General features: G+C 40.8%; 2 protein-coding genes across 5 annotated transcripts in view; one reads left to right on the forward strand and one right to left on the reverse strand.

Moving 5' to 3' along the window:
• GALK2 (galactokinase 2) overlaps nt 1-19913 on the forward strand; it is a 122537-nt gene extending 102624 nt beyond the window's left edge. For 3 of the 4 annotated variants that reach the window (XM_046008113.1, XM_046008112.1, XM_046008114.1), the window contains 2 exons: nt 9598-9799; nt 19334-19913. In XM_046008113.1, the coding sequence (XP_045864069.1) occupies nt 9598-9799; nt 19334-19541 (410 nt within the window). In that variant the 3' untranslated portion in view covers nt 19542-19913. Of the gene's footprint in view, nt 1-9597; nt 9800-18699; nt 18849-19333 lie in introns of all 4 variants that reach the window. The other variant, XR_006818669.1, reaches the window with a different exon arrangement.
• Nucleotides 19914-20036: 123 nt separating this feature from the next.
• FAM227B (family with sequence similarity 227 member B) overlaps nt 20037-27583 on the reverse strand; it is a 201520-nt gene continuing 193973 nt past the window's right edge. The window contains exons 14-15 of the mRNA XM_046008116.1: nt 23437-23506; nt 20037-20156 (exon numbers count right to left, since the gene is read on the reverse strand). Of these exons, the coding sequence (XP_045864072.1) occupies nt 20037-20156; nt 23437-23506 (190 nt within the window). The remainder of the gene's footprint in view (nt 20157-23436; nt 23507-27583) is intronic.

Genomic DNA, 27583 nt, shown 5'->3' on the forward strand with positions numbered 1-27583 from the left:
GCTCCTATTTCACATGTCTTTCCTATCATTTGGAGCATGGTATGTGGCACATAGCAGGTGCTCAATAAGAACTGTTGGTTGACTGATGCTAGATGGCCATCGTGCTCAGGCCTTTTGTCATCACTCTTAGTAGGAGATGAGGTAATAAAAAGGCTTGTAAGTAAAAAAAAAAAAATATTGAGTTAGATTAAATCAGTGGGACTCTTTTAGAAATTGACTAGGCATGTCCCCCATCTCCTGTTGACCAGCTGCTCTTAGAGCTTTTATGAGGAAATGGTGTCTGGTGTGTTACCTCTGCCACAGACTCTTTCTCATCCTTTCTCACCAAAGATACAGCAAAAGAACCAATCATCTGTTCCCCATTTTAGATCCATTGCTTAGAGGTGGGTTCTGATCATAATCTATGTGGCCATTCTTTTAAGGTAAAAGTGAGCAGCACACAGCTTTTTGTTACAAAGATTGTCTAAAAGAAAAAAATTATCTTAACTAATTCTGATGATCTATTTCTCTTACTCCCCTTTTATTTGAAACACTTCTTGTTTGTTTTAGAAATCTCCTTTCTTCTATGTCTGTGAAGTAAAACACAATATAAACAATTCTGTCATCTGTGATAACGGGTATTAGGTACACTTTGGACACGGGAGTTTACTAATTGTCTTTTAACCTTCTTTTAGTCAGCTTTTCCCACTTTTTTGGTGAAGGTGCTAGTAAGCATAAACTGCTAAAATAGTAGGTGTTTTCTATTGCATTTGTCCCATAATTGTTTACTTCGCCAAGTTTTGCTACAAAGACAAGGAACTGACCATTCCTTCAGTGAACATTTATTGAGCCTGGTATGCCAGGCCCTATTTCAACTGCTGAAGATGCAAAAGTGAAATTCTGTAGACAAGGAAGGCCCTTGCTTTCCCAGGGCTGACCTTCTAGTGGTGAGAATCAACCACAAACTGATGAACAAATATATATAAGCAAGACATTTGAGATGGTAGTAAGTGTCAGGAGAATAAAATAGAATGGAGAGCATACGTACGTGAGGGAGTTACTCTGGAGTTGAGGGAAGGTCTCCTTGAAGCTGTGACAGCTGAGGCTTGAATGACAAGTGGGGTCCAGCCATGTCAAGATCAAGGGGAGGAGCATTCCAGGCTAACAAAACAGCTCATGCCGGGGCCTCCGGCAGGAGCTCATGTGGTAAGTGTACTGACCTAGGAAGTCAGACGGAAGGGGAAGTTTAGAGCTAAGAGAATTATTATACAAGTGAATATATTCAGAGGCTTGTACAGTTTAAATGTTTATGGTCGTGATCATTTAGATAGATCTTGAAATCTGTGTCATGGTTTCAGCATTAGACTCAGTCATTATCTAAGATTCACACTGGAGAAAGTCAATCTTTCAAAGTCTATGTGGTATGTCCTGCTTTGAAGCCTCAAATTTCCCATGATAGGATAAGACATTAATAGTGTCTGGTGTTATATTTTTTTTTTAAGATTATTTATTTATTTATTTGACAGCGATCACAAGTAGGCAGAGAGGTAGGCAGAGAGAGAAAGAGGAGGAAGCAGGCTCCCTGCGGAGCAGAGAGCCCCATGTGGGGCTCGATCCCAGAACCCTGAGATCATGACCTGAGCCAAAGGCAGAGGCTTTAACCCACTGAGCCACCCAGGCGCCCTGGTGTTATATTCTTTTTTTTTTTTTTTAATTTTTTATTTATTTCTTATTTTTTTATAAACATATAATGTATTTTTATCCCCAGGGGTACAGGTCTGTGAATCACCAGGTTTACACACTTCACAGCACTCACCATAGCACATACCCTCCCCAATGTCCATAACACCCCTCCCCCTCTCCCAACCCCCCCGCCCCCCTGCAACCCTCAGGTTGTTTTGTGAGATAAAGAGTCACTTATGGTTTGTCTCCCTCCCAATCCCATCTTGTTTCATTTATTCTTCTCCTATCCCCCTAACCCCCCATGTTGCATCTCCACATCCTCATATCAGGGAGATCATATGATAGTTGCCTTTCTCCAAGTGACTTATTTCACTAAGCATGATACCCTCTAGTTCCATCCACGTCGTCACAAATAGCAATATTTCATTTCTTTTGATGGCTGCATAGTATTCCATTGTATATATATACCACATCTTCTTTATCCATTCATCTGTTGATGGACATCTAGGTTCTTTCCATAGTTTGGCTATTATAGACATTGCTGCTATAAACATTCGGGTGCACATGCCCCTTCAGATCACTACGTTTGTATCTTTAGGGTAAATGCCCAATAGTGCAATTGCTGGGTCATAGGGTAGTTCTATTTTCAACATTTTGAGGAATCTCCATGCTGTTTTCCAGAGTAGTTGCACCAGCTTGCATTCCCACCAACAGTGTAGGAGGGTTCCCCTTTCTCTGCATCCTCGCCAGCATCTCTCATTTCCTGACTTGTTCATTTTAGCCATTCTGACTGGTGTGAGGTGATATCTCATTGTGGTTTTGATTTGTATTTCACTGATGCCGTGTGATGTGGAGCACTTTTTCATGTATCTGTTGGCCATCTGGATGTCTTCTTTGCAGAGATGTCGGTTCATGTCTTCTGCCCATTTCTTGATTGGATTGTTTGTTCTTTGGGTGTTGAGTTTGCTAAGTTCCTTATAGATTTTGGACACTAGCCCTTTATCTGATATGTCATTTGCAAATATCTTCTCCCATTCTGTCAGTTGTCTTTTGGTTTTGTTAACTGTTTCCTTTGCTGTGCAAAAGCTTTTGATCCTGATGAAATCCCAATAGTTCATTTTTGCCCTTACTTCCCTTGCCTTTGGCGATCTTCCTAGGAAGATGTTGCTGCAGCTGAGGTCGAAGAGGTTGCTGCCTGTGTTCTCCTCAAGGATTTTGATAGATTCCTTTCTCACATTGAGGTCCTTCATCCATTTTGAGTCTATTTTCGTGTGTGGTGTAAGGAAGTGGTCCAATTTCATTCTTCTGCATGTGGCTGTCCAATTTCCCAGCACCATTTATTGAAGAGACTGTCTTTTTTCCATTGGACATTCTTTCCTGCTTTGTCGAAGATGAGTTGACCATAGAGTTGAGAGTCTATTTCTGGGCTTTCTATTCTGTTCCATTGATCTGTGTGTCTGTTTTTGTGCCAGTACCATGCTGTCTTGATGATGACAGCTTTGTAATAGAACTGGAAGTCCGGAATTGTGATGCCACTAACTTTGGCTTTCTTTTTCAATATTCCTTTGGCTATTCGAGGTCTTTTCTGGTTCCATATAAATTTGAGGATTATTTGTTCCATTTCTTTGAAAAAAATGGATGGTATTTTGATAGGGATTGCATTCAATGTGTAGATTGCTTTAGGTAGCATGGACATTTTCTCAATATTTATTCTTCCAATCCAGGAGCATGGAACATTTTTCCATTTCTTTGTGTCTTCCTCAATTTCTTTCATGAGTACTTTATAGTTTTCTGCATATAGATTCTTAGCCTCTTTGGTTAGGTTTATTCCTAGGTATCTTATAGTTTTGGGTGCAATTGTAAATGGGATTGACTCCTTAATTTCTCTTTCTTCTGTCTTGTTGTTGGTGTATAGAAATGCAACTGATTTCTGTGCATTGATTTTATATCCTGACACTTTACTGAATTCCTGTACAAGTTCTAGCAGTTTTGGAGTGGAGTCTTTTGGGTTTTCCACATATAGTATCATATCGTCTGCGAAGAGTGATAGTTTGACTTCTTCTTTGCCTATTTGGATGCCTTTAATTTCTTTTTGTTGTCTGATTGCTGAGGCTAGGACTTCTAGTACTATGTTGAATAGCCGTGGTGATAATGGACATCCCTGCCGTGTTCCTGACCTTAACAGAAAAGCTTTCAGTTTTTCTCTATTGAGAATGATATTTGGGGTGGGTTTTTCATAGATGGCTTTGATAATATTTGAGGTATGTGCCCTCTATGCCTACACTTTGAAGAGTTTTGATCATGAAGGGATGCTGTACTTTGTCAAATGCTTTTTCAGCATCTGTTGAGAGTATCATATGGTTCTTGTTCTTTCTTTTATTAATGTGTTGTATCACATTGATTGATTTGCGGATGTTGAACCAACCTTGCAGCCCTGGAATAAATCCCACTAGGTTGTGGTGAATAATCCTTTTAATGTACTGTTGAATCCTAATTGGCTAGTATTTTGGTGAGAATTTTTGCATCTGTGTTCATCAAGGATATTGATCTGTAGTTCTCTTTTTTGGTGGGATCCTTGTCTGGTTTTGGGATCAAGGTGATGCTGGCCTTATAAAATGAGTTTGGAAGTTTTCCTTCCATTTCTATTTTTTGCAACAGTTTCAGGAGACTAGGAATTAGTTCTTGTTTAAATGTTTGGTAGAATTCCCCTGGGAAGCCGTCTGGCCCTGGGCTTTTGTTTGTTTGGAGATTTGTGATGACTCTTGCTATCTCCTTACTGGTTATGGGTCTGTTCAGGTTTTCTATTTCTTCCTGGTTCAGTTGTGGTAGTTTATATGTCTCTAGGAATGCATCCATTTCTTCCAGATTGTCCAATTTGTTGGTGTAGAGTTGCTCATAGTATGTTCTTATAATTGTCTGTATTTCTTTGGTGTTAGTTGTGATCTTTCCTCTTTCATTCATGATTTTATTGATTTGGATCCTTTCTCTTTTCTTTTTGATAAGTCTGGCCAGGGGTTTATCAATCTTATTGATTCTTTCAAAGAACCAGCTCCTGGTTTCGTTGATTTGTTCTATTGTTTTTTTTTGGTTTCTATTTCATTGATTTCTGCTCTGATCTTTATGATTTCTCTTCTCCTGCTGGGTTTAGGGTTTCTTTCTTGTTCTTTCTCCAGCTCCTTTAGGTGTAGGGTTAGGTTGTGTACTTGAGACCTTTCCTGTTTCTTGAGAAAGGCTTGTACCGCTATATATTTTCCTCTCAGGACTGCCTTTGCTGTGTCCCACAGATTTTGAACCGTTGTGTTTTCATTATCATTTGTTTCCATGAATTTTTTCAATTCTTCTTTAATTTCCTGGTTGACCCATTCATTCGTTAGAAGGATGCTGTTTAGTCTCCATGTATTTGGGTTCTTTCCAGCTTTCCTCTTGTGATTGAGTTCTAGCTCCAGAGCATTGTGGTCTGAAAATATGCAGGGAATGATCCCAGTCTTTTGATGCCGATTGAGTCTTGATTTAGGACCCAGAATGTGATCTGTTCTGGAGAATGTTCCATGTGCGCTAGAGAAGAATGTGTATTCTGTTGCTTTGGGATGAAATGTTCTGAATATATCTGTGATTTCTATCTGGTCCAGTGTGCCATTTAAGGCTTTTATTTCCTTGTTGATCTTTTGCTTGGATGATCTATCCATTTCAGTGAGGGGAGTGTTAAAGTCCCCTCCTATTATTGTATTATTATTGATGTGTTTCTTTGATTTTGTTATTAATTGGTTTATATAGTTGGCTGCTCCCACATTAGGGGCATAGATATTTAAAATTGTTAGATCTTCTTGTTGGACAGACCCTTTGAATATGATATAGTGTCCTTCCTCTCTGGTGTTATATTCTTTTTTTTTTTAATATTTTATTTATTTGACAGAGAGAAATCACAACTAGGCAGAGAGGCAGGCAGAGAGAGAGGAGGAAACAGGCTCCATGTGGAGCAGAGAGCCCGATGTGGGGCTCGATCCCAGAACCCTGGGATCATGACCTGAGCCGAAGGCAAAGGCTTTAACCCACTGAGCCACCCAGGTTCCCCCCTGGTGTTATATTCTTCAATTAAATTTGCCTTGGAAGTAATCACGCATGTGGTGAACATAGTAAGAAACAACTTCTTTCATCTTTTAATATAATAATTGCTCTCAAGCATTTTAAGAGCTTATAGACAGTTGGAACACCTGGTTTTAAAGTGAACTGGACAGGGAAGAAAGCTATTGTGGATAAAGTTTCAGATTTTCTTGGATTTTTTGGTATCTGAATAACAAGAGACCCAATGAATTGCCAGCACATAACAAGCCAGAATCCTGGATTCAAAGAGCATTTGTGATGTCCAGCCAATGCAGACCTGCTTTTTCTCCCAAAGGGTGGTCTCCAAATCTTTTGTAGCCCTTGGCAAGATTTTTATATCACAATTGAAACCAGATGCCCTTTCTGCCCTCTCCCTTATTGTTGGAGTTACTACCTTTGGGGGGGTGGGGTGTGAGCCATGGCGGTCTGTCATGCACCTTCAGAATGCCCTGCCAGAGTCCTCAGCAGATGTGCCTACTCAGAAATCTTGTGTGAAACACTGTGCAATGGAAAACAGATTCGAGAAGGTGCCAGGTTGTGAAGTTCTGGTCATCTGCTCGGCGCATTCTGAGTGTTTCTTGTCACAAAGCAAAACACCAGTTCTAAGGTTTAGTATAAGAGACCTTTCTGGGGGCACCTGGGTTGCTCAGTTGGTGAAGCCTCTGCCTTCAGCTCAGGGGCCGGGGATTGAGTCCCACATTGGGCTCCCTGCTCAGGGGGAGTGGCTTCCTCTCCCTCTGCCCCTCCCCTGCTTGTGCTCTTTCTCTCAAATAAATAAATAAAATCTTAAAAAACAAAACAAAACAAAACACCTTTCTGGATGGTTTCTATTTTAGAATATTTAATCCCAGTGGAAAACATTTCATCCTAAAGGACTATGTAATCCTAAAGAAAAACTAAAGCATATTGTCCCTACTGGACTATATTGAGTTTTCTTCTGGGCTACAGCTCTGGAATGTGCCTGTATTTTACATACATGACACTGGGAATCCAGACTATCAAAAGTCACTGTGAATTCTTGATTAAAAGGGACTTATTAGATATAACAATGAAACATAATGTGTCCCCTTTGTTCAGATCCTGGTGTAAATCAACTGAAATTTAAACAACTGGGGAAATTTAATCAAAATTTAACATGGACGGAATATGAGATGATGGACTGCAAGAGCGGTGTAGAGTCAAGAGAGAGTTTCCAGCTGGGGCCACCATGGCTTCTCTGAGCATAAAAAATTAAAACTGAAACAGGTGAAATTTTGAGAGAGAGAGAAAGGACAGGAAATGATTTCTGGTGGCTACCTAGTATCCTGAGAAGCAAACAGTGTTTGGGTAAGAGTAGGGGAGTTTGGCTGGAGGCAAGACATCCTGCTGGGATGGAGCGTGCTGAGGGCAGGAATCTGAATGATGGGAACCGCTGGTGAGGCAGAAGGTTTGGGGAAGTAGCATGATTAAGGCTGTGTGTTAGCTCAGTCTGGCGGTGTCATCCTCAAGGGAGGTTGCAGGGAGGAGAGATTAAGACAGGGATATCAATTTAGAAACTACTGCAAAATAGTTAAGTGGGAAAAGGAATAAAAGTGTAAATTTGGGTGATGACAGTGGCAATATAAGGGAGGGATGATTACAAGACATGTTGCAAAAGAACTGACTAGATTTGATGACTGAATTTAGGTCCTCTTTGAAAGAGGACAGGAAAATTCATAAGAATTTGCATCATTTCATTGATGCAAGCAGTTAACTATAAGTTTAATTTACTAAATATGACTGAATTGAGAATGTTTGAAAGAAAACTTTGATTTTTTAAATTAGTTTATAGAAAGGTAGCCCCACCCTTGTACTTACTGAAATTTACAGAAATCCTAAGAATGGCTTGGGCTCCTCTAGCCATGGCTGGCTTTTTATCCATTTCCAAGAGTCGGACAGTGCTGTGGAAGGGAAAAGAATGTGACCTGAAACTTGCAATAAAATGTATTGGTTTGTAAGAAAACTGTGACAGTACCTCTGAAAAAGTAGTGAAAGTCTAGGAGAGGAAGCGGCCGGCTGACACTGGAGGTGTACCTGAAAGGATGTTCATTGTCCTCCAGTCGAGTGGCAGAATCAGTTGCAAGGAGGGAGCCAGGGAATAAATCCTCTGATCTACTCTCTTCCCTCCCATTTCTCAATGATCTCCTTTTCCCTAGTCTACACAGCAAGGGAACCAAGGAGTGTAATCATACTTGTCAGCTTCCTGAGGCAGAGCAGAGAGTAGAACTGAGTGTGCAGACAGGAGGTAATAGTCACGGCAGCCTCTTTACAACATCTAACAACATGGGGGAAAGGGAAAGGCTTGGAAGGAGATCTTCATAGAATCATGAAATGTTAGACCTGGAAGTAATTCTCAGCCTCATTTTAGAGATGGGAAAATAGAACCGTGTAGAGGTAGCAACTGGGTACAGCTAATTTTCACAGAGCTGAGAAGAAATGACAGACCTTGTGATTCACAGCCCTGGCTCTTTCCAGAAGACTGGGTAAGCTTCCATATAATCACAAATTCCCCAGGCCCACAGCACCCCCTCAGCCACTTCGGCAAGATTGAAAACGGTAAGAAGGTCCCAGTTGTTATTCAAGGGAGCGTATAATCATTATTAAGCCATCGCAGTAGGATGTGTTTCTGTAACTGAAGTTAGAGTCATTGTGGATAATCTAGAAAGTATAGAAATGTGATTAAGGGGAAAATAAAATCACCCATAATTACCACAGAGATGATAACTATTAATATTTTGGTGCTTTCTTTGAATTTTTAGAAATTAAGGGCTCCTTGGTGGTTCAGGGAGTTAAGCCTTTGCTTCCGGCTCAGGTCATGATCTCAGAGTCCTGGGATTGAGGCCTGCATCAGGCTCGCTGTTTGGCAGGGAGCCTGCTTCCCCGTCTCTCTCTGCCTGCCTCTCTGCCTACTTGTGACCTCTCTCTCTCTCTCAAGTAAATAAATAAAATCTTAAAAAAAAATTAAAATTTACATACATGTATATGTGAATGTAAAATTAGTATCAGTTGTACCTACAGTTGTGTATCTTGTTTTTCACTTGATAGTGAATAATTTCCATGAGTAAATTTTCTTAGAATCTGTGTATCTAATAGCAGTAACATTTTTTAATGGATGTAGCTTAATTTTTAAAATGTTCCCTGTTATTAGACATTTGTTTCCTGTTTTTTGCTATGATAGATAATGCTGCTGTACATGTATGTGTGTGTATATACATATGTAAGTAATTGTGCTTATCTCTAGGATACATTTTTATAAATAGAATTGCCAGCATAAGCATTTTCAGTGCTCCTTTCTGGTGGGTCACAGTGGAAAGAATGTGGCCCGGGGATCAGACATCCTTATTGATATTCTGCTTCTCTAGTTTCTGGATGTGTGACCTCAGGCATGTCATTTCAGCGTGCTATCTGTTTAACAGGGATCAGGCTGCTACTCCTCCAGTGCTGTGAGGAGAATGACATGAGGCAGTCATGCCTCTAAAGGGCCTGACACGTAGGGAGCGCCCAGTACACCTCATCTCCCCCTCCCGAGGGGATGAGTTAGTTTGCATGCACATGTGTGCACACGTCTCCATGTGCAGAATGATGGGAAGAAAGTGTACTTCTGAGACTGTATTCCATATCAAGAAAAAAGTAAAACTGACTTGGAAAGAGACAGATGTGGATATGAAGATTTCTTTTGGTGAAAGAGAGACCTATTTACAGTCTAAGGATTTGAGAATGAAGATAGAAATGGAAGTCCTCAGTGACTACTTTTCCTTGCACTGGGTTGTCCAGTAAATATTTCTCCCCTTGTTCCCTGTTCCTTTTCTTCCTAAGTGCTCATCTTCAAACTCTACCAGCGGGCCAAGCATGTGTACAGCGAGGCTGCACGGGTGCTCCAATTTAAGAAGATATGTGAAGAAGCACCTGATGACACGGTCCAGCTGCTGGGAGAGTTAATGAACCAGAGCCACGCGAGTTGCCGGGACATGTACGAGTGCAGCTGCCCCGAGCTGGACCAGCTGGTGGACATCTGTCGGTGAGGCTGAGAGAGCAGCTTGGTGGCGGCGGGGGGACCCTGCCAAAGAAACTGTCAATGGATGAAAACTGCAGTATTTTCATAACCTTCTAAGTGAAAGGAGATCCTTCCCCGCTTCCTCTCTGAGGTGTTGTATACAGGGCTGAACTTGTTCTCTCCTAAATATTTGAGGGAGAAAGATTCCAGAGACCTGACTCCACAGCTTTATGAGGTTTGGAATCAGTTCTTCCTATGTTTCCATCTTGGGATGACTTGGTATTTCAGGAAGCTTTCCTTAGACAGGGGTCCTGTTGTTGCTTTCTCATCATATTTTCATCACTACAATGGTGGCCCTGCCAGAATCTTCTGTTTGGTGTCCTGAGTTCAGTAGCTTTATTTAAAAAGAAGGCAGAAAATAGAGGGCCTCAAACCCTCTCGGAGTGTATTCAGGGGCAGGAAAGGTTGCTGAAGGAATTACTCGGCAGATCAGCATGTCCTGCCTTCCAGATTTAGGTTAGGCAATTTGGAGAAATAAGGATTTGATGAAAGCCTCTTTTATAAATGTTTGATTGAGACAGAAATGTAAAGAGGAAAACTCTTTCACAAAGCCTGAGAACAGCTTCCTTATAATTGTTAGAGAATGGGGATAATGGATAGAGTAGAAAGGTCACTCTACCCAGAAGGGATTTCATTGACCTTGGGAGAACTGAAAGGGAAATTGGGAGAACTCTCAAATGACTAGATGTTATTTCCACTGTGAGAAGATGATACAGAACTGCCTGCAATTAGTCATGAGAATATAATTAACCACTTGGCGCCTATGGCTTGCCTCACTCATTGCCACACTCCTAGCCTGAAAAGTTTAAATCAACTAGCTCCAGTGATCACAATTGGCATGTATAACTCAACTTGTAGAGAGATTTGAACATAGCATTGACGAGAATCCTTCTGCTGACGTCAGAGTTTGCTCATTAATTGCCAAAAAGCCTTCCAGAGCTTGTTCCCTTAGAAGTGCTCTTTTCTGAAAGTATCAAGGGCCCAGTAAATGGAAGTGACAAATGTTGTTCAGTTCTGGAAATAAGAGGAAGTGGAATGATTTGTGCAGGAATCAGGAAGAAGTGTCTTTGCCTGGAAGGTAGTGGAATAGTTTGAATCCCACCTGAAAGGCAGTGAAAGGGCATTTGTCAGTCTCCTGGAATTCCCTAAAGAACTTTCTCTTCCGGGGATGGCCAATCAGCTCTTGCTCTTTTGGAGCCTACATTCTCATGGGGAAAGAGGGAGGTGACAATGAAAAATAAATTGAGTGGTAGTAATAAGTGCTATGAAAAAAAGCACAGAAGGGATAGAAAGCACCAAGGTTGGGGTGGCTAATCTTTCTAGGAATTGGTTGAAGAAGGCTTCTCTGGGGAGGTGATGTTTGAGCAGAGACCTGAAGGAAGTGAAGAAAGGAGATGACCAGTGCATAGGCCCCGGGGTGGGGACATGGCTGCCACGTGTGAGGAACAGCTAGCAAAGCAGTGAGGCTGGAGCGCAGTCAAGGAGAGAGTAGCAGGTGATGAAGTATGAGAGGTAGCGGGAGGCATACCACATGGGGCTTCATGGGCCATCAGCCATCGGAAGGACTCTGGCTTTGGGTGGAGAAAGGTAGCAGTGGAAGCGCTAATGGATCTGAAGCCCGATGAGCCTGGAAGGAAGATTCAAAACATCACTGTGTGCGTGAAAGACAAGAATTGAGCTGACTCCTGGGTTTTTGGCTTGAGACACAGGGCTCCATCCCAGGACCCAGGGATCATGACCTGAGCCGAAGGCAGCCGCTTAACTGACGAAGCCACCCAGGCACTCCAGGTCTATATATTTTTAAAGGTTGTGTTCCAGTGAAGGATTTAGTGGCTGTGTCTTGAAAGGGTTTAGAAGTGCACCTTTTATTTATTATTTCACTTGTTTGTTTTTGAAAGCTTCTTTTTTAATAGCTTAATTAATACTTGAATTTAACACTTAAAACACTTTACTTCTTAAAATATTTCTGTCTAGCCCATTTTCATCTGCTGTATTGGTTTTCTGAGGGAAATTCAGTTGTGTCTAGTTTAAGGAGTGCACTCCCCTTTTTGTGGTTGTTTTTGTTTGGAAAGTCAATTGCTAAGCATCAAAATTAGTTTCTGCTTACTCCATAACCATATAGGGACCAAGTTTCCCATATTGAAAGATTACCTTTTGGCATGTTGTAAATATTGGTCAGAATAGCTGTCTGGTCCTTAAATGTCTTATATAATTATTTTTTTCATTGCTGTCACTGTGACCAGCAGGTATTCTTCAAATGTTCCCATTGGTTGCCAGTTACTAGAGGAACCTGAGGATAGCCCCCGGGAGCTCTCACTGATGACATTCTTCCCTTGAGCCAGCAAATGCTTTCCAATAGGGTATTTGTGTTCTATGTGACACTGAAGTGTAAGCCCTATTTTCAAGAGCTTTAAAACTTTTTTGTGTGTGGATGGACGGGGGAGGTGGAGGAATGCAGAAGAATGAAAAAGATAGCGGTGATGTGGGGTGGTTAAAACTGGGAGAGAAAGACGGCTAATGGAGAGTAGTGGATGGTAAAAGTGTGGGAAGGTTCAGTGAAAAATGAGACACAGTTAAGCCCTGGTTGCTCCTGAAGCTTTGTGACTGTTCACTGGGCCAGGCAGAGGCAGTGCTGGGAAGGACCCTGGTAAGGCCAGGGGCCTGGTACATAAACTCAACTTCTGGGAGGGTATTATTTTGTTTAAGAATCATGATCAGCTCCAAACTTCCCTGTCCCTTTAAAAATGTTAATTTAATAATGTTAACAATCAAAATAATAACAGTAACAATGATGATAATAATAAAAAATAATAAATAAAATAAAAATGTTAACACCAATGGGGAAGGTGTGACCAAGACTGGGCAGCCTGAGAAGGTTGGTTGCCTTTTGGGAGACAGAAGAAGGCAGAAGGCAGCTGAAATGGGTGCGAGGAGGAGCAAGGCCAAAGACAATCTTTACTTCCTAGTCCAGTTGTGGCACTTCAGAATTCCTTTATTTTCCTGAAGTCCTGCTTGGAAACTATGAGCATGAAAAGACAACTAACTGATGGAATTAATGCCTAGATACCTAGGGCACTACATACAAGCTAAAATCTTTTAAGTTTAATTTTTAAAAATGTTTTATTAAATTCCAATTAGTTAGCCTACAGTGTAATACTAGTTTCGGGTGTACAATATAGTGATTCAACACTTGCATACATCACCCTGTGCTCATCACAGCAAGTGCCCTCCTTCATCCCCACTCCATTTCATCCATACCCTACCCCACTTACCATCTGGTAACCATCAGTTTGTTCTCTATAGGTAAGAGTCTGTTTCTTGGTTTGCCTCTCTCTGTCTCTCTCTCAGTCTCTCTCTTTTTCCCTTAGCTCATTTGTTTAATTTCTTAAATTCCAGAAATCATATGGTATTTGTCTTTCTCTGACTTATTTCACTTACCATTACACTCTCTAATTCCATCCATGTCATTGAAAATGGCAAGATTTCATTCTTTTCTATGGCTAAATAATATTCCTTAGTGTGTATGTGTGTGTGTGTACATACATATATATCACATCTTCTTTATCCATTCGTCAACCGATGGGCACTTGGGCTATTTCCATAACTTGGCTGTTGTAAATAATGCTGCTGTAAATATTGGGATGCATGCATCCCTTTGAATTAGTGTTTTTGTATCCTTTCGGTGAATACCTAGTAGAGTGATTACTGGATTATAGCTCTATTTTCAACTTTTTTTTTTTTTAAAGATTTTATTTGTTTATTTGACAGATAGAGATCACAAGTAGGGAGAGAGGCAGGCAGAGAGAGAGAGAGAGAGGAGGAAGCAGACTCCCTGCCAAGCAGAGAGCCCCATGCGGGGCTCGATCCCAGGACCCTGGGATCATGACCTGAGCGAAAGGCAGAGGCTTTAACCCACTGAGCCACCCAGGCGCCCCTATTTTCAACTTTTTGAGGAACCCCCATAATGTTTCCAAGAGTGGCTGCACCAGCTTGCATCCCCACCAACAGTGCCGGAGTGTTCTCCTTTCTCCACATCCTCACCAATACCTGTCATACAAGCTGCAATCTTAATGTGATCTAAGCTAGACTATCTTCAAAAGGCATCTCTAGGTAGCTAGCCTATAAGGACAGTGTATAAGAAGCAGCACTGCATGACCCAAGTGGAGAGAAGAGGGGGAAAAAGAAAGGATATTTTTTCAGTTGAGGCTTTTACTATTTAAGAGAAAATCAGTTTAGAATCTAAAGAAAGGACTAGGGAGGGAGAAGGAAACTACATTTATGCAGTTAGACTGTTTATTATTTTTATTAAATTAATGTTAGAAAACCTCCGTTATGTGAAAGTATAACAATGAAAGAAAAAGATGAAGCTTTTCCAATTATAAAATAACTCTACTAAATGAACAACATATAAATTTTAGACACAGCTAAATTGTAAAGTAGGATTCATTGAGAAACACACAGCAATTTTGAAACCAAGTCAGTTATATGTGAGACAGCTCATTTGTTATTGGTTTTCCTGGTTATACTTAAGAAAAAATAGTTTATGCCTTTTGTTTCTCTTTGACACTTGCTGAAATTAGAGACCTCATCAATACTGCATCATTGTCCAAGCTATTAAGGAAGATGAATGACAAATGTTAATAGGCTAACAAAGATTACAGAATCTAATTTGCTGTCTTCAGAAGTCTTTTCAAACTTTATTCCACAGCTATGCTGCTCAGCCTCTTGCACCCATTCTCTTGACCATGTCAGGGAAGAATGAAGTGTAAACCCATATTTGTATGTTCTTTTCCCCATGATCTCGAGGCTAATCTTCACACTCTTCCAGATAAAGGGAGAGGCCCACTTCAGCTGCACTTGGGGACTCACTTCTCTTGGGCCCACCTTCCACTTATTATCCTCCCCCCGCTTCCCATCCATATATATACCGTTTGTAGGAAACAACTCAACTGGTCTTTCAGAGCCTTTAGTGGCTTACATTCCTCATATAGACTTACAGTTATATTTTCCTATACTTTCTCATTTGAACAGTATTTGAAGTTTGTGGTTTCTTGAATCTAAAGCAATCTGAAAGTGTTTCAAACTTGGCTGCAAAAATCATAGAAATTGTTCTGGAAGGTCTGTTTTCCTGAGATTGTAGCCAGAAGATTCTAGGCTTTGAAGCAGAAGCTAGAAGTCTTTCCACATATAGAATACATTACTAACAGCTTATATTTATATATAACATGCATATGTAAACTGTCTCACATGTAACTGAAAATTATTTTATGTGCCTCGGAAAGTTCTATTTTATTTTATTTAAAGATTTTATTTATTGTGGTAATGAAACTGTGGTGAGTGAAAATGTTCTAGTATGAAGTTTTAGGGAAAGGACAAATATTAAAAGAATTTTAAATCATTTTTTCATGGTGTTAGAAATATAATGCAAATTTGATATTTCTTAAGAGACTGTAATAAAGGTTTTAAATAGTTTTTAAAAAAAAAAAAAGATTTTATTTATTTATTTGACAGAGATCACAAGTAGGCAGAGAGGCAGACAGAGAGAGGGAAGCAGACTCTCTGCTGAGCAGAGAGCCCGATGTGGGACTCGATCCCAGGACCCTGAGCCAAAAGGCAGCAGCTTAACCCACTGAACCACCCAAGTGCCCCAGAAAGTTCTATTTTAAAATTTAGCTATTTCTTATAAAAATATATTTTGTTCAGGGCCTCCTGGGTGGCTCAGTTGTTAAGCGTCTGCCTTCAGTTCAGGTCATGATCCCAGGGTTCTGGGATTGAGTCACACATTGGGCTCCCTGCTTAGTGGGGTGTCTGCTTCGCCCTCTCCTTCTGTCTGCTGCTCCTCCCTGCTTGTGCTCTCTCTCTCTGTCAAATAAACAAATAAAATCTTTAAAAATATATTTATTTTGTTCATTCAAAAGAAATATTTTATAGTTGTTTGGACATTGTCTCTTTATTATACGTTGTTTCACATAATTGAAGTTTTCTAACATAAATTTAATAAGAAAATAAACAGCCTGGATTTATATTTTGAGATTTTAAAGCAAATATAATAACCCAGCAAGCATTTATTAAAAGCTACCAAAATGTCTGGAATTAGTGCTGGGGCTAGAGAGATATAACCTGTCTCTAAATTCAAAATATTCTGAAATAATTAACAATATCCATTGGCATGATATATAAATATTTTGAAATAAATAAAATTGGATTGAACCACAAGGCACAATATCTTGCTTCTTTCCTTCTTTGTAGTTTATAGCAAAGTTGGGTCTTGCTGGATCTCCCTCCACCCTCCCTGCATTTTTCTGCACCTTGTATCTTAGTAAGTGCTTTATGGTCCAATCAGTTCATGTAAGTAGGAAATTTTCGTCAGGCTAATTGGGTGCCTAGAAAATTAGTTATATGAATGTACTTTTCAGTGATAAAAGGATCAAAGGGAACATTTTAATCTGCATCTCTCATCTTCTCTAGCCTTTGTCTTGTAGGCCGTGCCCATAATAAGGCAGAGGCTGCTTTTATTGTTTTGACTAAGCCTTCCACATTATTTCCAATCTGGTCACCACAAAGAAGCAGTATTTGGGGGATCTAGGGTTTTGGTTTTCGTCAGTTTTGTATTGCTTCTCTGATGTGCAAGACCTCAAGGATCTGTATTTTTAATATCTTACTGTTCTCACAGGAAAAACATGGCTCACCTACTTTTCTTTCTTAATAGAAAGCTTAAATTGGTCTCCTAACTTGGATTTCTCCCTGAATTTCTATGGCATATGCCAAAGGGCACCAAAAGGACCAGTTTGAACCACTGCAGACAGGAGCCTTCTGCCTTTTTGAGTGTATATAGCTGGGCAGCCTGTGACCAGCTACTGGGGCAGCCCCCTGATTTGTGACCACAAGTGCCATTGACTCAGGGGCAGAAGGCTATTGATCATAGCATTTACCATCTTCTGTTCGGGAATTAGGAGCCCTGATGATTTCAGACCATGTGGCTGATGCAGCTTCGTCCATTTCCATCTGCAGCAGGCAGGGTGGCAACAGAGCAACTCTGGAGCCTCAGAAGTGACTATATTTACCTAGAAAGACTTCTAGCTTCTGCTTTCTGGAGACTGGCAGGGCTCTGAGGAAAATAAGCCCTTTGGCACAATTCCACAATTCCTGTGGGCTTTGTAGCCAGTTAGAAACAACATTCAGTTTGCTTTAGGTTCAGTTTTGAAACCACAACTTTCAGAAACTGTTCAAATGAGAAAGTGTAAGAAAATATGCCTGGAAGTCCGTTGACGACCATGAAAGACCTGTTTGGCTTGGGTCCAGCACAATGGCAGAGCTTGGATCTTAGAGAATCACATAGGAGGGCACCCTGTTGTTGTCGAGACCATGCCCCAGGTGGCTTTGATGCCTCGATTTTAGGGTCTTTCAGAGATGCCTCAGCGACACCTCCTTTCCCGCCCCACCCCCAGCATCTTCCATGGGAAAGATAGTCTGATGTGACTGCATATCACAACTTATTTTTTTGTTTTTTCTTTCAAATCACTAAGTTGCAAAATGACCCTTCGCCAGCCCTGGAACTCAGAATTATCCTAGAATCTCCTAGAATCCCACAGTCAGAGAAGCTTCTCACCCTGGATGACAGGAGTCTGGGCTTAGCTCAGCTACTGGGCTATAAGCTGAATGTCTGGGGGACAGCAGGAGATGAGTAATCTTTATTATTTGGAAGCATCTTGTTTTTCTTCCTGAAACATCTATTCTCATTTGAAAAATATATCTTAATGAATAAAACAGATGAAAAGGAATCAATTAAAAAAATCATTGAGGGAAAATGAAGTTCTGGTGCACCATAAATCTGATGTCCTAGAGGAGAGTTAATATTCTATTGATATTTTCCAGGAAGTAAAGTAGCCTATTTAGATGGAAAAAAGGGGATAAAATTGTGCTAAACTAATTTTGGAGTTTTTAATTTGCTATGAATTTGGAGTAAATTTTATTAGGAAGAATTGGAAGTACATGTTAACTTTTATTATCAGGAGAAATCACATCTTTTAAAAATGAGGGACCCTTGTGCTTTGTGTAGGGCCTCTCACTTTGGTACAAATCTTAGGTTCGAAACTGTGCCTGGTTAATGGTGACTAAAATGACCTCTTTTAGTGTGGTGGTATAAATAGGGGTTTCCATCCCGATCACACAGTTTGGCTGATGGTAAATTCTGAGTCCAGTGGTTAGACCAGCTCCCAAAGTTGCAGGGAAGATGCATAGGGACCTGTAGAGGCCACCATCCTTTTTGTGGAAAGATCTGCATAACTTCCCATTGGAAATTAAACAGACAAACTGACCTAGAGTTTAATAACATGTTCTTTGTGGATAAATTTATTCAGCACAAATTTAGGCTATCTGTTCTTTTATGTGGAATTCTCTTATGATGGATTTTTTTTTTATTTGTTTATTTACAGCATAACAGTATTCATTGTTTTGGCATCACACCCAGTGCTCCATGCAGTACGTGCCCTCCCTATTACCCACCACCTGGTTCCTCAACCTCCCACCCCCCCCGCCCCTTCAGAACCCTCTGGTTGTTTTTCAGAGTCCATAGTCTCTCATGGTTCATCTCCCCTTCCAGTTTCCCTCAACTCCCTCTCCTCTCCATCTCCCCATGTCCTCCATGTTATTTGTTATGCTCCACAAATAAGTGAGACCATATGATACTTGACTCTCTCTGCTTGACTTATTTCGCTCAGCATAATTTCTTCCAGTCCCGTCCATGTTGCTACAAAAGTTGGGTGTTCATCCTTTCTGGTGGAGGCATAATACTCCATCGTGTATATGGACCACATCTTCCTTATCCATTCGTCCGTTGAAGGGCATCTTGGTTCTTTCCACAGTTTGGCGACCGTAGCCATTGCTGCAATAAACATTGGGGTACAGATGGCCCTTCTTTTCACTACATCTGTATATGACGGATTTTTTTATGTGGAATAGCCAAGCCTTAAGAACACACCTTAAACAGCCGCTGGAGGAAGCCCTCACTTGTGTAAGAGCTGTACTTTAAATTTCATTCGACCTCATTTGGAGCCACCTTCTGATACATATGTTGATCATGTTGATTTTGTCTGTTCCCTATTTGCTTTTTACTCCCTCTTCTTGATCACCTGTAAGTTTGCTATATACAACTGCTTCATGGGTGACTTTATGAGATCAAGACTATTTAGTGGGTTATTGCCGGCTTTCACCCAACAGTACTGCTAACTTCTCCTGCTTACAGCCAGCATCATGGCCTAGTTTTAGATACAGTTAAGTTTCAAATAACCTTCTTGAAACAGTATAAATTTCTTCATGTCCTAAAATGTTTGGCCACACTGAACTATTTTCCCCTACTCCACAAAGAAACCCACACATACTCTCTTCGAACTGGGGTCGGCTGTGTGTTCTCTATAGGCACAAAGCAAACCACTCTCATTTTCATTCGCACGTTCTAATATGTGTGTGTGTGTGTGTGTTTTTTTCTCATTGTTTTAGGAAGTTTGGGGCTCAAGGGTCACGACTTACTGGAGCAGGATGGGGAGGCTGCACAGTATCACTTGTACCTGCTGACAAGCTGACCAGCTTCCTAGCAAACGTGCACCAAGCTTATTACCAGAGGAGCGACCAAAACTTAACATTTGAGAAGCAGAGTTTGTTTGCTACCAAACCTGGAGGCGGGGCTTTGGTTTTCCTTGAGGCCTAAACAATGTAAAAAATCTCAGAGAAACTATTTAGGGCATTTAGGAACTGGCAGAACTTCTTATGCCACAGTAAATTAATCCTCTTTCTGTTTTGTATTATGATGATAATATGCTATTATCAAGATGTATTTCCAAAGAAACGGTTGAAAGCTCTCTATGCTTCATAATGATTATTTTTCCATTTTAAAATATGTTTCTACCAGTAAGAGCCAAAATTATGCTTGGACAGATATCTTAAGGATGATTTACTGAGATTTATTGATTTCAAGATTTTTGAAGATGAATGATAAAAGACATTCAATACTGACCCCATGGACTGGAGTTGAATTAAACATACTGTTACAATTAAACGGATACAATTGCCTTGTATGCCATATTCTTTTTTTTTTTTTCAGTGTTGCGAGAAGTATTTAATCACTCCACGTACATCATTTTGTTTAATCCTCATGACAGCCCTAGGAAGTATGAGGGACAGATAGATTATGTATGCCATATTCTTAAACATAGTTCATTTCTGGTTTCTCTTGACATTCTTCTTCTTCATAGTTGTAATCGTCTGTTGATGATGATGATGAGAGTGATGCCAGAAACTCCCTCTTGTTTCGAGCTTCAGAACGCTGTAAAATAATATGTCATTAAAGATTCATAAATTTTCCTGGATACTTGAATGTGAGGTTACACCAATTACCAAGATGAGAAGAATCATTTTTTCTTTTTTTAAAGCAAGGATGGATTTAGGCTTATTTACTTTTAAAAACTATGTGATATCACATCAATAATCACTTTCAGTTCTTTTGACCCTGAGCTTTCTCTGTCACTTACTAGAGAAACTTAGATAAAAGACACTTCCATCTTTATCTCTATTTTCCCATTGAAATAGAGAATTATCTGGATGGTAATTCAGATAATTCAATTTGTTCATTGAACTTACTTTCTTCCCACTCTATGCGAACTTTTCTCAAATGCTGCTCAGATCCAAAAAGCATGTTTACTGTTCCGGGATACTCCACCCATGCCCTGTAGCTCTCTGTTGTATGTCTAGCAGCTCTCATATGTATATGGGGACCAGTGGAGGATGGATGTGCAGGCCTGTGGGTAAGAGTAGGTTCTGGGACTGGGTAGAGGTGTTGGTGAGTCCTGCAGATGTTTATCAAAAGTGGTCAGAAATATTTGGCCATGCGGTGATGGTTAGTAAATGGCTTTCTCACAAGATGGACTTCTTGAGTTATAGGATGATTTAGACTAAAAAGCATTTTGCTGATATTATTAGATAATTGAGGCAGCAGCAGTCTTATGGTATGAATTACCCAGAAATTACCACAGTTTTGTTTTATTCTATGATTGTTTTGCTTGTTAATGTACAACTTAAAGACTAGACATCATCATTTTGAATCTCAGTTTCAGAGAGACTAAGGCAAAGCTGGTTCTACTATTTCTCGACGGACAGCAGTCATATATGAAGTATTTACTTTTATATTTATTTATAATTTTATATTTATTTATAATTTACATATATTTATATATATTTTTATTCTTTAAAGAAAGGTAAACACTTGAGAAAGTTTAAGTCCAATTTGTTGAATTTTGAGTTTTATAACACCTAATAACTCAAAATCTTAATTGATTTTAAATAATTCTTAGTTGTTGCTTTTTAAAATTTTAAAATTTATTTGTTTGAGAGAGAGTGAGAGAGACAGCAAGCACAAGCTGGGGTAGGGAAGGGCAGAGGGAGAGGGAGAACCAAGCTCCCTGCTGAGCGAGAAGCCCCACTTCCACTTTGGCTCAATCCCAGGATCATGACCTGAGTCAAAGGCTGACTCTTAATCGACTGAGCCACCCAGGCACCCCAGATTATATTTCTTTGCTTTTAAATACCCTTCCATTTTCCACAGAAGATCTGTGGTTGGTATATAATTACTTAAAGACACCTGGATTACTGTAAAAAAAAAAACAAAAACCCAAACCCAAAAAACAAAAGATGTGGTACTTTCCGTGCTTTGCTATTCTATTTAAATTTTTCACCATGAGATTCCTTCTTGCAACAGGTGAGTAAAAATTTCCGTTGTGCCCTCTGCTTTGGAGGAAACAGTTGTTCTAAGCCAGTGGTCTACTCTGTATTTGTCTTGATGTCTGGCTTGAAGAAAAGAACTATTTTTCAATCAAACCATCACTGTTATTCTAGAAATTATGAGATATGTCAAACTTTTCTAAAGGATGGGGCTAGGGCAACTGGATAAAAGTTTCATGAAGAAGATGGAATTTGAGCAGGGCCCTAAAGGATGAGTAGAATTTGAAAGCTGGGGAGTAGGCACGGCAGATGGACGAGTATATGAGTATGAGCAAACATGGGGTGTTCAGAAGGCTCAGTGGGGTGAAGGGTTTGCCCTGGGTTACAGTGGAGGAGAAGATAGGCTATACTGGCTGGAGGTAACTTTGGAAGAGCTCAAAAGTCCAGCATTTAGAGGAGGAGTTGCAAATCCAGCAGCCCATAGGCTACCTCTGCAGATACAGTTAGTTTGGTCCCCAGAATATTAAAAAATTTGGGGTTCTAATCAGGAATTCTGCAGAAGACTCTGGATTCCTGATGGTGGAAGATCTGATTCTCTCTGGACCTCCATTCCTGGGGGGTGACTGTGAACTAGAGCTGCAGTACAGCTGCTTTGTTTGGGTGAGGCGCTTGGAGCCTTCAGTGTGCTACAGTTTCCACAACTTGTACTTTTCCTGATACTCACGCCATGTACCATGTACCAGCTGAGGTCACTTGCCCTTCACCAGTACACTGGCACAGTGGTTTTCCTACACTTCATCAAACTTGTATCCATGTCTCTAGTAGTAGTAGTTAAGGGAGACCAAGAAGAATGGGAGAAAGAATTTCTTGTGTGGAAGTGAAGAATAGTCCTATTTGTTTGTTATTAAATAACCAGGTGTTTTACTCCCTTCTCTCACCTTTTGGCTCAGACAGGAATCTGATTTGATTATTTGACCTCTGTTTTTGACATTATACCAGTAGCCAACAAGGATCATTCTAGATGACATGCTAAAAATAAAAAGCTCTCTCCTGTTTCTTTCTTTCTTTCTTTCTTTCTTTCTTTCTTTCTTTCTTTCTTTTTTATTTAACAGAGAGACAGAACACAAATAGGCAGAGAGGCAGATAGAGAGAGAGGAAGGGAAAGCAGGCTCCCGCTGAGCAGAGAGCCCGATGTGGGGCTCGATCCCAGGACCCTAAGATCATGACCCGAGCTGAAGGCAGAGGTTTAACCCACTGAGCCACCCAGGTGCCCCAGCTCTCTCCTGTTTCTGATGTCAGATTGCCCAGCCTCCAGATTATCGCATCTTTTTCTCTACATGTTCTTGCCTGCTGGAAGGGAAGAAGAACCTTCAGATTTAACAGAACTGCCCAGAAGTTGAGGAGGAACATAAAAGGAGGGGACAGAGAAAACTGGAAAGATGGAGCAGACTCCCTTCTTCTCTTCCTCTCTCTCACTTGAGTCCTGTTTAGAACCTAATTTCTGCAGGGACCACTCATCTAACATGGTCATTAGAATCCAATGTATTTTTGTTGAATTCTTAACAGGAAATAAAATATGACTTCACACACTGATAATTTTCTATTAGTTTGAATAGAACTAATGTTTGAACACATTTGGAGGTTTTCAGTTATATAAATGGCCTGTGGTTGGAAGCAAGGGATGAGGATAAGTGGGTGTGACTTTGTCATTAATATGAAAAACAGAGATTATCTTAAATGTGCATGTGGATGATTAAATGACAACAGTGTATTCTACCTTGCCTCTGTAACTTGGATGTGAAACCGTATGGTGCTTATTAAATACTGTCCAGTCCATATAAGAGAAGCTACATAGAGGATACTCAGTTATCTTCAAAATGGAAACATACCAGTTTATGGAGAAAGTTCTCAAAGTCATTCTTAACTTCGTAAGGTTTTTTGGCAGCCTTTGCCTGGAGTCTAATTAAAAAATTAAAAAAAAATCAGTAGCCAAATCAATTGTTTTTATACTGACAGACACCAACTGAGAGCTAACATTTACACAAAATTTAATATGCTGGGCGTTTGCCAGCATTTTACATATATTCATTCAATTACCCTTACAACAATGTTATCAAGTAGGTACTACTATTATGCAATATTATGAGGAAAAAGGCTCAGGTAGTTAATTAACCTGCCTAGTCATACAGTCAGCAAGTAACACAGGATTTGAACCCAAGCAGTGTGACTCAAGCCTTCGAATCAACCACCTGAGCGAAGCATTCTCTTCAGTGAGGTGGTGTGCACAGTATCTGTGAACTGATTTCGCCTGCCTGGCTCTGGCGCAGACTTTAAGGAGTGTCCGTGGGGACAGAAGAGTACAAGGGACAAGCAGGGGGAAGATCTGGGGGGAAAGAGACGGACCAGTCTGGAAGCTCATGGGATGCAGGAACCCAGGAAACTATCCTGATTTTTGTCACCAAGCACTCATTCAAGAAATATTTAAGAAGTTGATGGCTGGATTCAGGAAGCAGCAGGAACATTTCCAGAGATCTGTGGACGAGTGGAGAGGCTGGGGTAGGCAAAGACTAGCATGGGTAAGAACTGGGGAAGAGGGAGGAACATTAGCAAGAGAAACAAAAATGAAAAGAGGGGTATATGGCTATTAATTTTCACCAGCAATTTTTCCTGCATGGGATTTGTAGGAAGTAAACATTTCTGAAAATTCCAAATATACTTTGCTAAATAAAGCATGGAGTTTAGATTAGCCCCCTGCAAGGCCACCTCTCGGTCTCTTTAGCATTTAGTGTCGGGCACCCGGGGGGCACAGCAAGGCTAGCTCTTGAGGGCCTCCTGCGTGCGTTCCTGCTTTGCCACCGGCATGCTGCTCACTCACTCTCTGCTTTACCTCTGTCCATTTTCTCTCTCCACTGCCTTTGCTCCTCACTTAGGGTCACCCTCTGCATCTCTCTCCTCCTGCCTTTCTCCTCTCGCTCCTACAGTTTGGGTCCCTTTCTCACAGGCCTATTTAAACATATCCCTGAGGCCCTTCCTCAGTAACACCCTCTCCGAATCTCCTTGAGATGCGAGTCATGTTCAGACTCAGGCTCATCTCACTCTTAAAATCGAGCCATTTTCCAATGCACATTTTTAATTTACAGTGCCCCCTTTCTTTTTTAAAATGACATATGTCTCATACCATAAAGTCTGCCCTTTTAAAGAGTGCAAGTCAGTGGTGTTTTTATTATTTTTATTTTTTTTAAAGATTTTATTTATTTATTTGACAGGCAAAGATCACAAGTAGGCAGCGAGGTAGGCAGAGAGAGAGGAGGAAGCAGGCCCCCTGTGAGCAGAGAGCCCGATGCGGGGCTCGATCCCAGGACCCTGGACCATGACCTGAGCTGAAGGCAAAGGCTTTAACCCACTGGGCCACCCAGGCGCCCCGTCAGTGGTGTTTTTAGACTTGCTGTCTCGCCACCACCACTGCCACCTAACCCCCGTCTCTCATCTTTCCTCTCCTCTCCGTGAGTGTCTTTTTTGAAGATTACAGATAGAAACGTGTATGCTGTGCCTATAGATTTAACAGGCACATGAGATTTAGATATATGAGTATTTTCCCCTTATTTTCTCCAACAATGTCCCACTGCATAAAACATATTTGAGTGCTTCTTGCAAACTGCTCTGACTGTCCTACATTCTTCTATTATATCCTCGGTGATGAGAAATCCTACCCCATATAGATTTAATCTTGGGGAACTTGTAAAAGTCACATGGAATCAGATCTTTTGTGTGTGTGTGTGTGTGTGTGTGTGTGTGTGTGTGTGAGAATGCAGGGGTGGAGGGGTGGGGGAAGAGAAAATCCCAAGCAGGCTCCACGCCCAGGATGGGGCCCAACGTGGGCTTGATCTCAAGACCCTGAGATCATGACCTCAGCCCAAACTGAGAGTCAGACACTTAACCAGTTGAGCCACCCAGGTGCCCCTGGAATCAGATCTTATAATGTAGGTATTGTGAAGGGGAAATTTGGGTGATAAGATATTTGGTAAAAGTGAGATAAGATTCCAAAGTAATGGGTTGGATTTTCTCATGTGACTGGGAAACTAGCTTTTTAATTTTCATTTTATTTACTTTTAAGATTTTGTTTTTAAGTAATCTCTACACCTAATATGGGACTAAAACTCACAGCCCCAAGATCCAGAGTTACATGTTCCACTGACTGAGCCAGTCAGGAGTTCAGAAATTAATTATTTTGTTTTGTTTGTTTTTGTTTTTTTTTTTTAAACTGAAGTCTAGCATACGTATAAGGTTATATTAATTTCAGGTGTACAACATAGTGATTTCATACCTCTATAGGAAACTAGCTTTTAAAGTTCCAAAATAGTAATTAGAAGATGAATGGCACACAGCTGTGGTCTTGCAAGGCCCTTGTCTGAAGGGCTGCACTCATCTGATACATTTTTGTGCATGTGGGTATGCTAGAAGTAGGCTAGTCTCAATACTTTATAGTTTTCCTTTTTATACTCTAATTTGTAAAATAAACAAATTAAATGTGCCCAAAAAGTGTTTGTGTGTGTAGGGACAGAAGGGGAACAAAGAACTAGCCCGAAGGAGATCAGCTAACGATAGGTCTTTTTTCTAGCTTACATCTTCCCTAGGGCAGGGCATGGTTTACTTTTAAAAGGTCTTGGGCTTAAGTCCTATAGCTGGAGGAGTAAAAGGAGGTGATCATGTTTAGCAATTAATTAAATTAGCAGAGCAGTTGGTTCTGTGGACAAAGAAGGTCAAATTGTTATTTCAGATGGACAGTTGAGTAGAAAATCTCTGCAGATATCTGAGTTGATGTACGTTTACATAATAAACCCATTGTAGTTTTATCTAATACATTCACTCAGTTAAAATGTTTTATGGGGTCTCTTATAGATTTTTAAATTGATTTTTATTTCATTTTTTTAAAGATTTTATTTATTTACTTGTCAGAGAGAGAGAGCGCACAAGCAGGGGGAGCGGGAGAGGGAGAAGCAAGGTCCCCACTGAGCAGGGAGCCTGATGCAGGGCTTGATCCCAGGCCCCCAAGATCATGACCTGAGCCAAAGGTAGACACTTAACCGACTGAGCCACCTGGGTGCCCCTAGATTTATTTATGTGTTTATTTGAGAGAACGAGAGTGAGAATGAGTGGGAAGGAGAGGGAGAGAATCTGAAGTAGCCTCTGCACTGAGCTCAGAGCCCCACGAGGGATTCCGTTCCATAACCGCAAGATCATGACCTGAGCCCAAACCAAAAGTCGGATGCTTAACTGACTGAACCACCCAGGCACCCCTAATAAAAATGTTTTTAATCACTACAAAGTTGAATAAGGAACAAACCTATCAAGCTCCTTGTCAATTCTTTCCTGCCGCTGTCTTAGGAGTTTTATTTCTTCGTTAATTCTGTGCTTTTCCCTATAAAATCAAAATTTTGAGTTAAATTTGAAAATAAAGCAGGATTCCTAATTGGGAAAGAATAAATTACCAATTTGCTGACTTCCCCAGGTCAGTAAAAGTCCTTTACACACCAAGTCTTCAGCATCCCCTCCCTATGCACTACTTGGTGTGAGGAATCCCCCAGAACATCCCCTCCGATAAATACATACTGAAGACATCACCCATGACCCCTGAGTATGGTTTGGACTCCACCTTGCTGCTTCCACAGGGGCCCTCTCACAAAGTGTCCATACCTGTTCTAACCACTGGACACAGGAACTCTAAGGGCTTTGTGTGAGCGTGCGTGTGTGATGGGGGTTGGGAGGCTCTAGCCGCAGGGAGGTCGAAGGGGAATGGGGCCCCTTGGAAAGCAAAGGCTCAAACTTTTGTCCTGCCTCCTGGATAAGACCTGGGTGGCTTCTCTTCCATCCAACTCTCTTTGCCCTATTTGACGGCTTTCCTCAATGCTGCCCCACTGCCACCCCAGCTCCAGGGACCTTCCCCTGCAACACACCTTTCTCTTCTTCCAGGGCTCATCTTTGTAAATAGTACCCCCGTCTCTGGTCCCTGGAGCTCTCGTCTGGCCTCTCCATGCT

Source organism: Meles meles, chromosome 6 (assembly GCF_922984935.1).
Source record: "Meles meles chromosome 6, mMelMel3.1 paternal haplotype, whole genome shotgun sequence".
Classification (NCBI taxonomy): Eukaryota; Metazoa; Chordata; class Mammalia; order Carnivora; family Mustelidae; genus Meles; species Meles meles.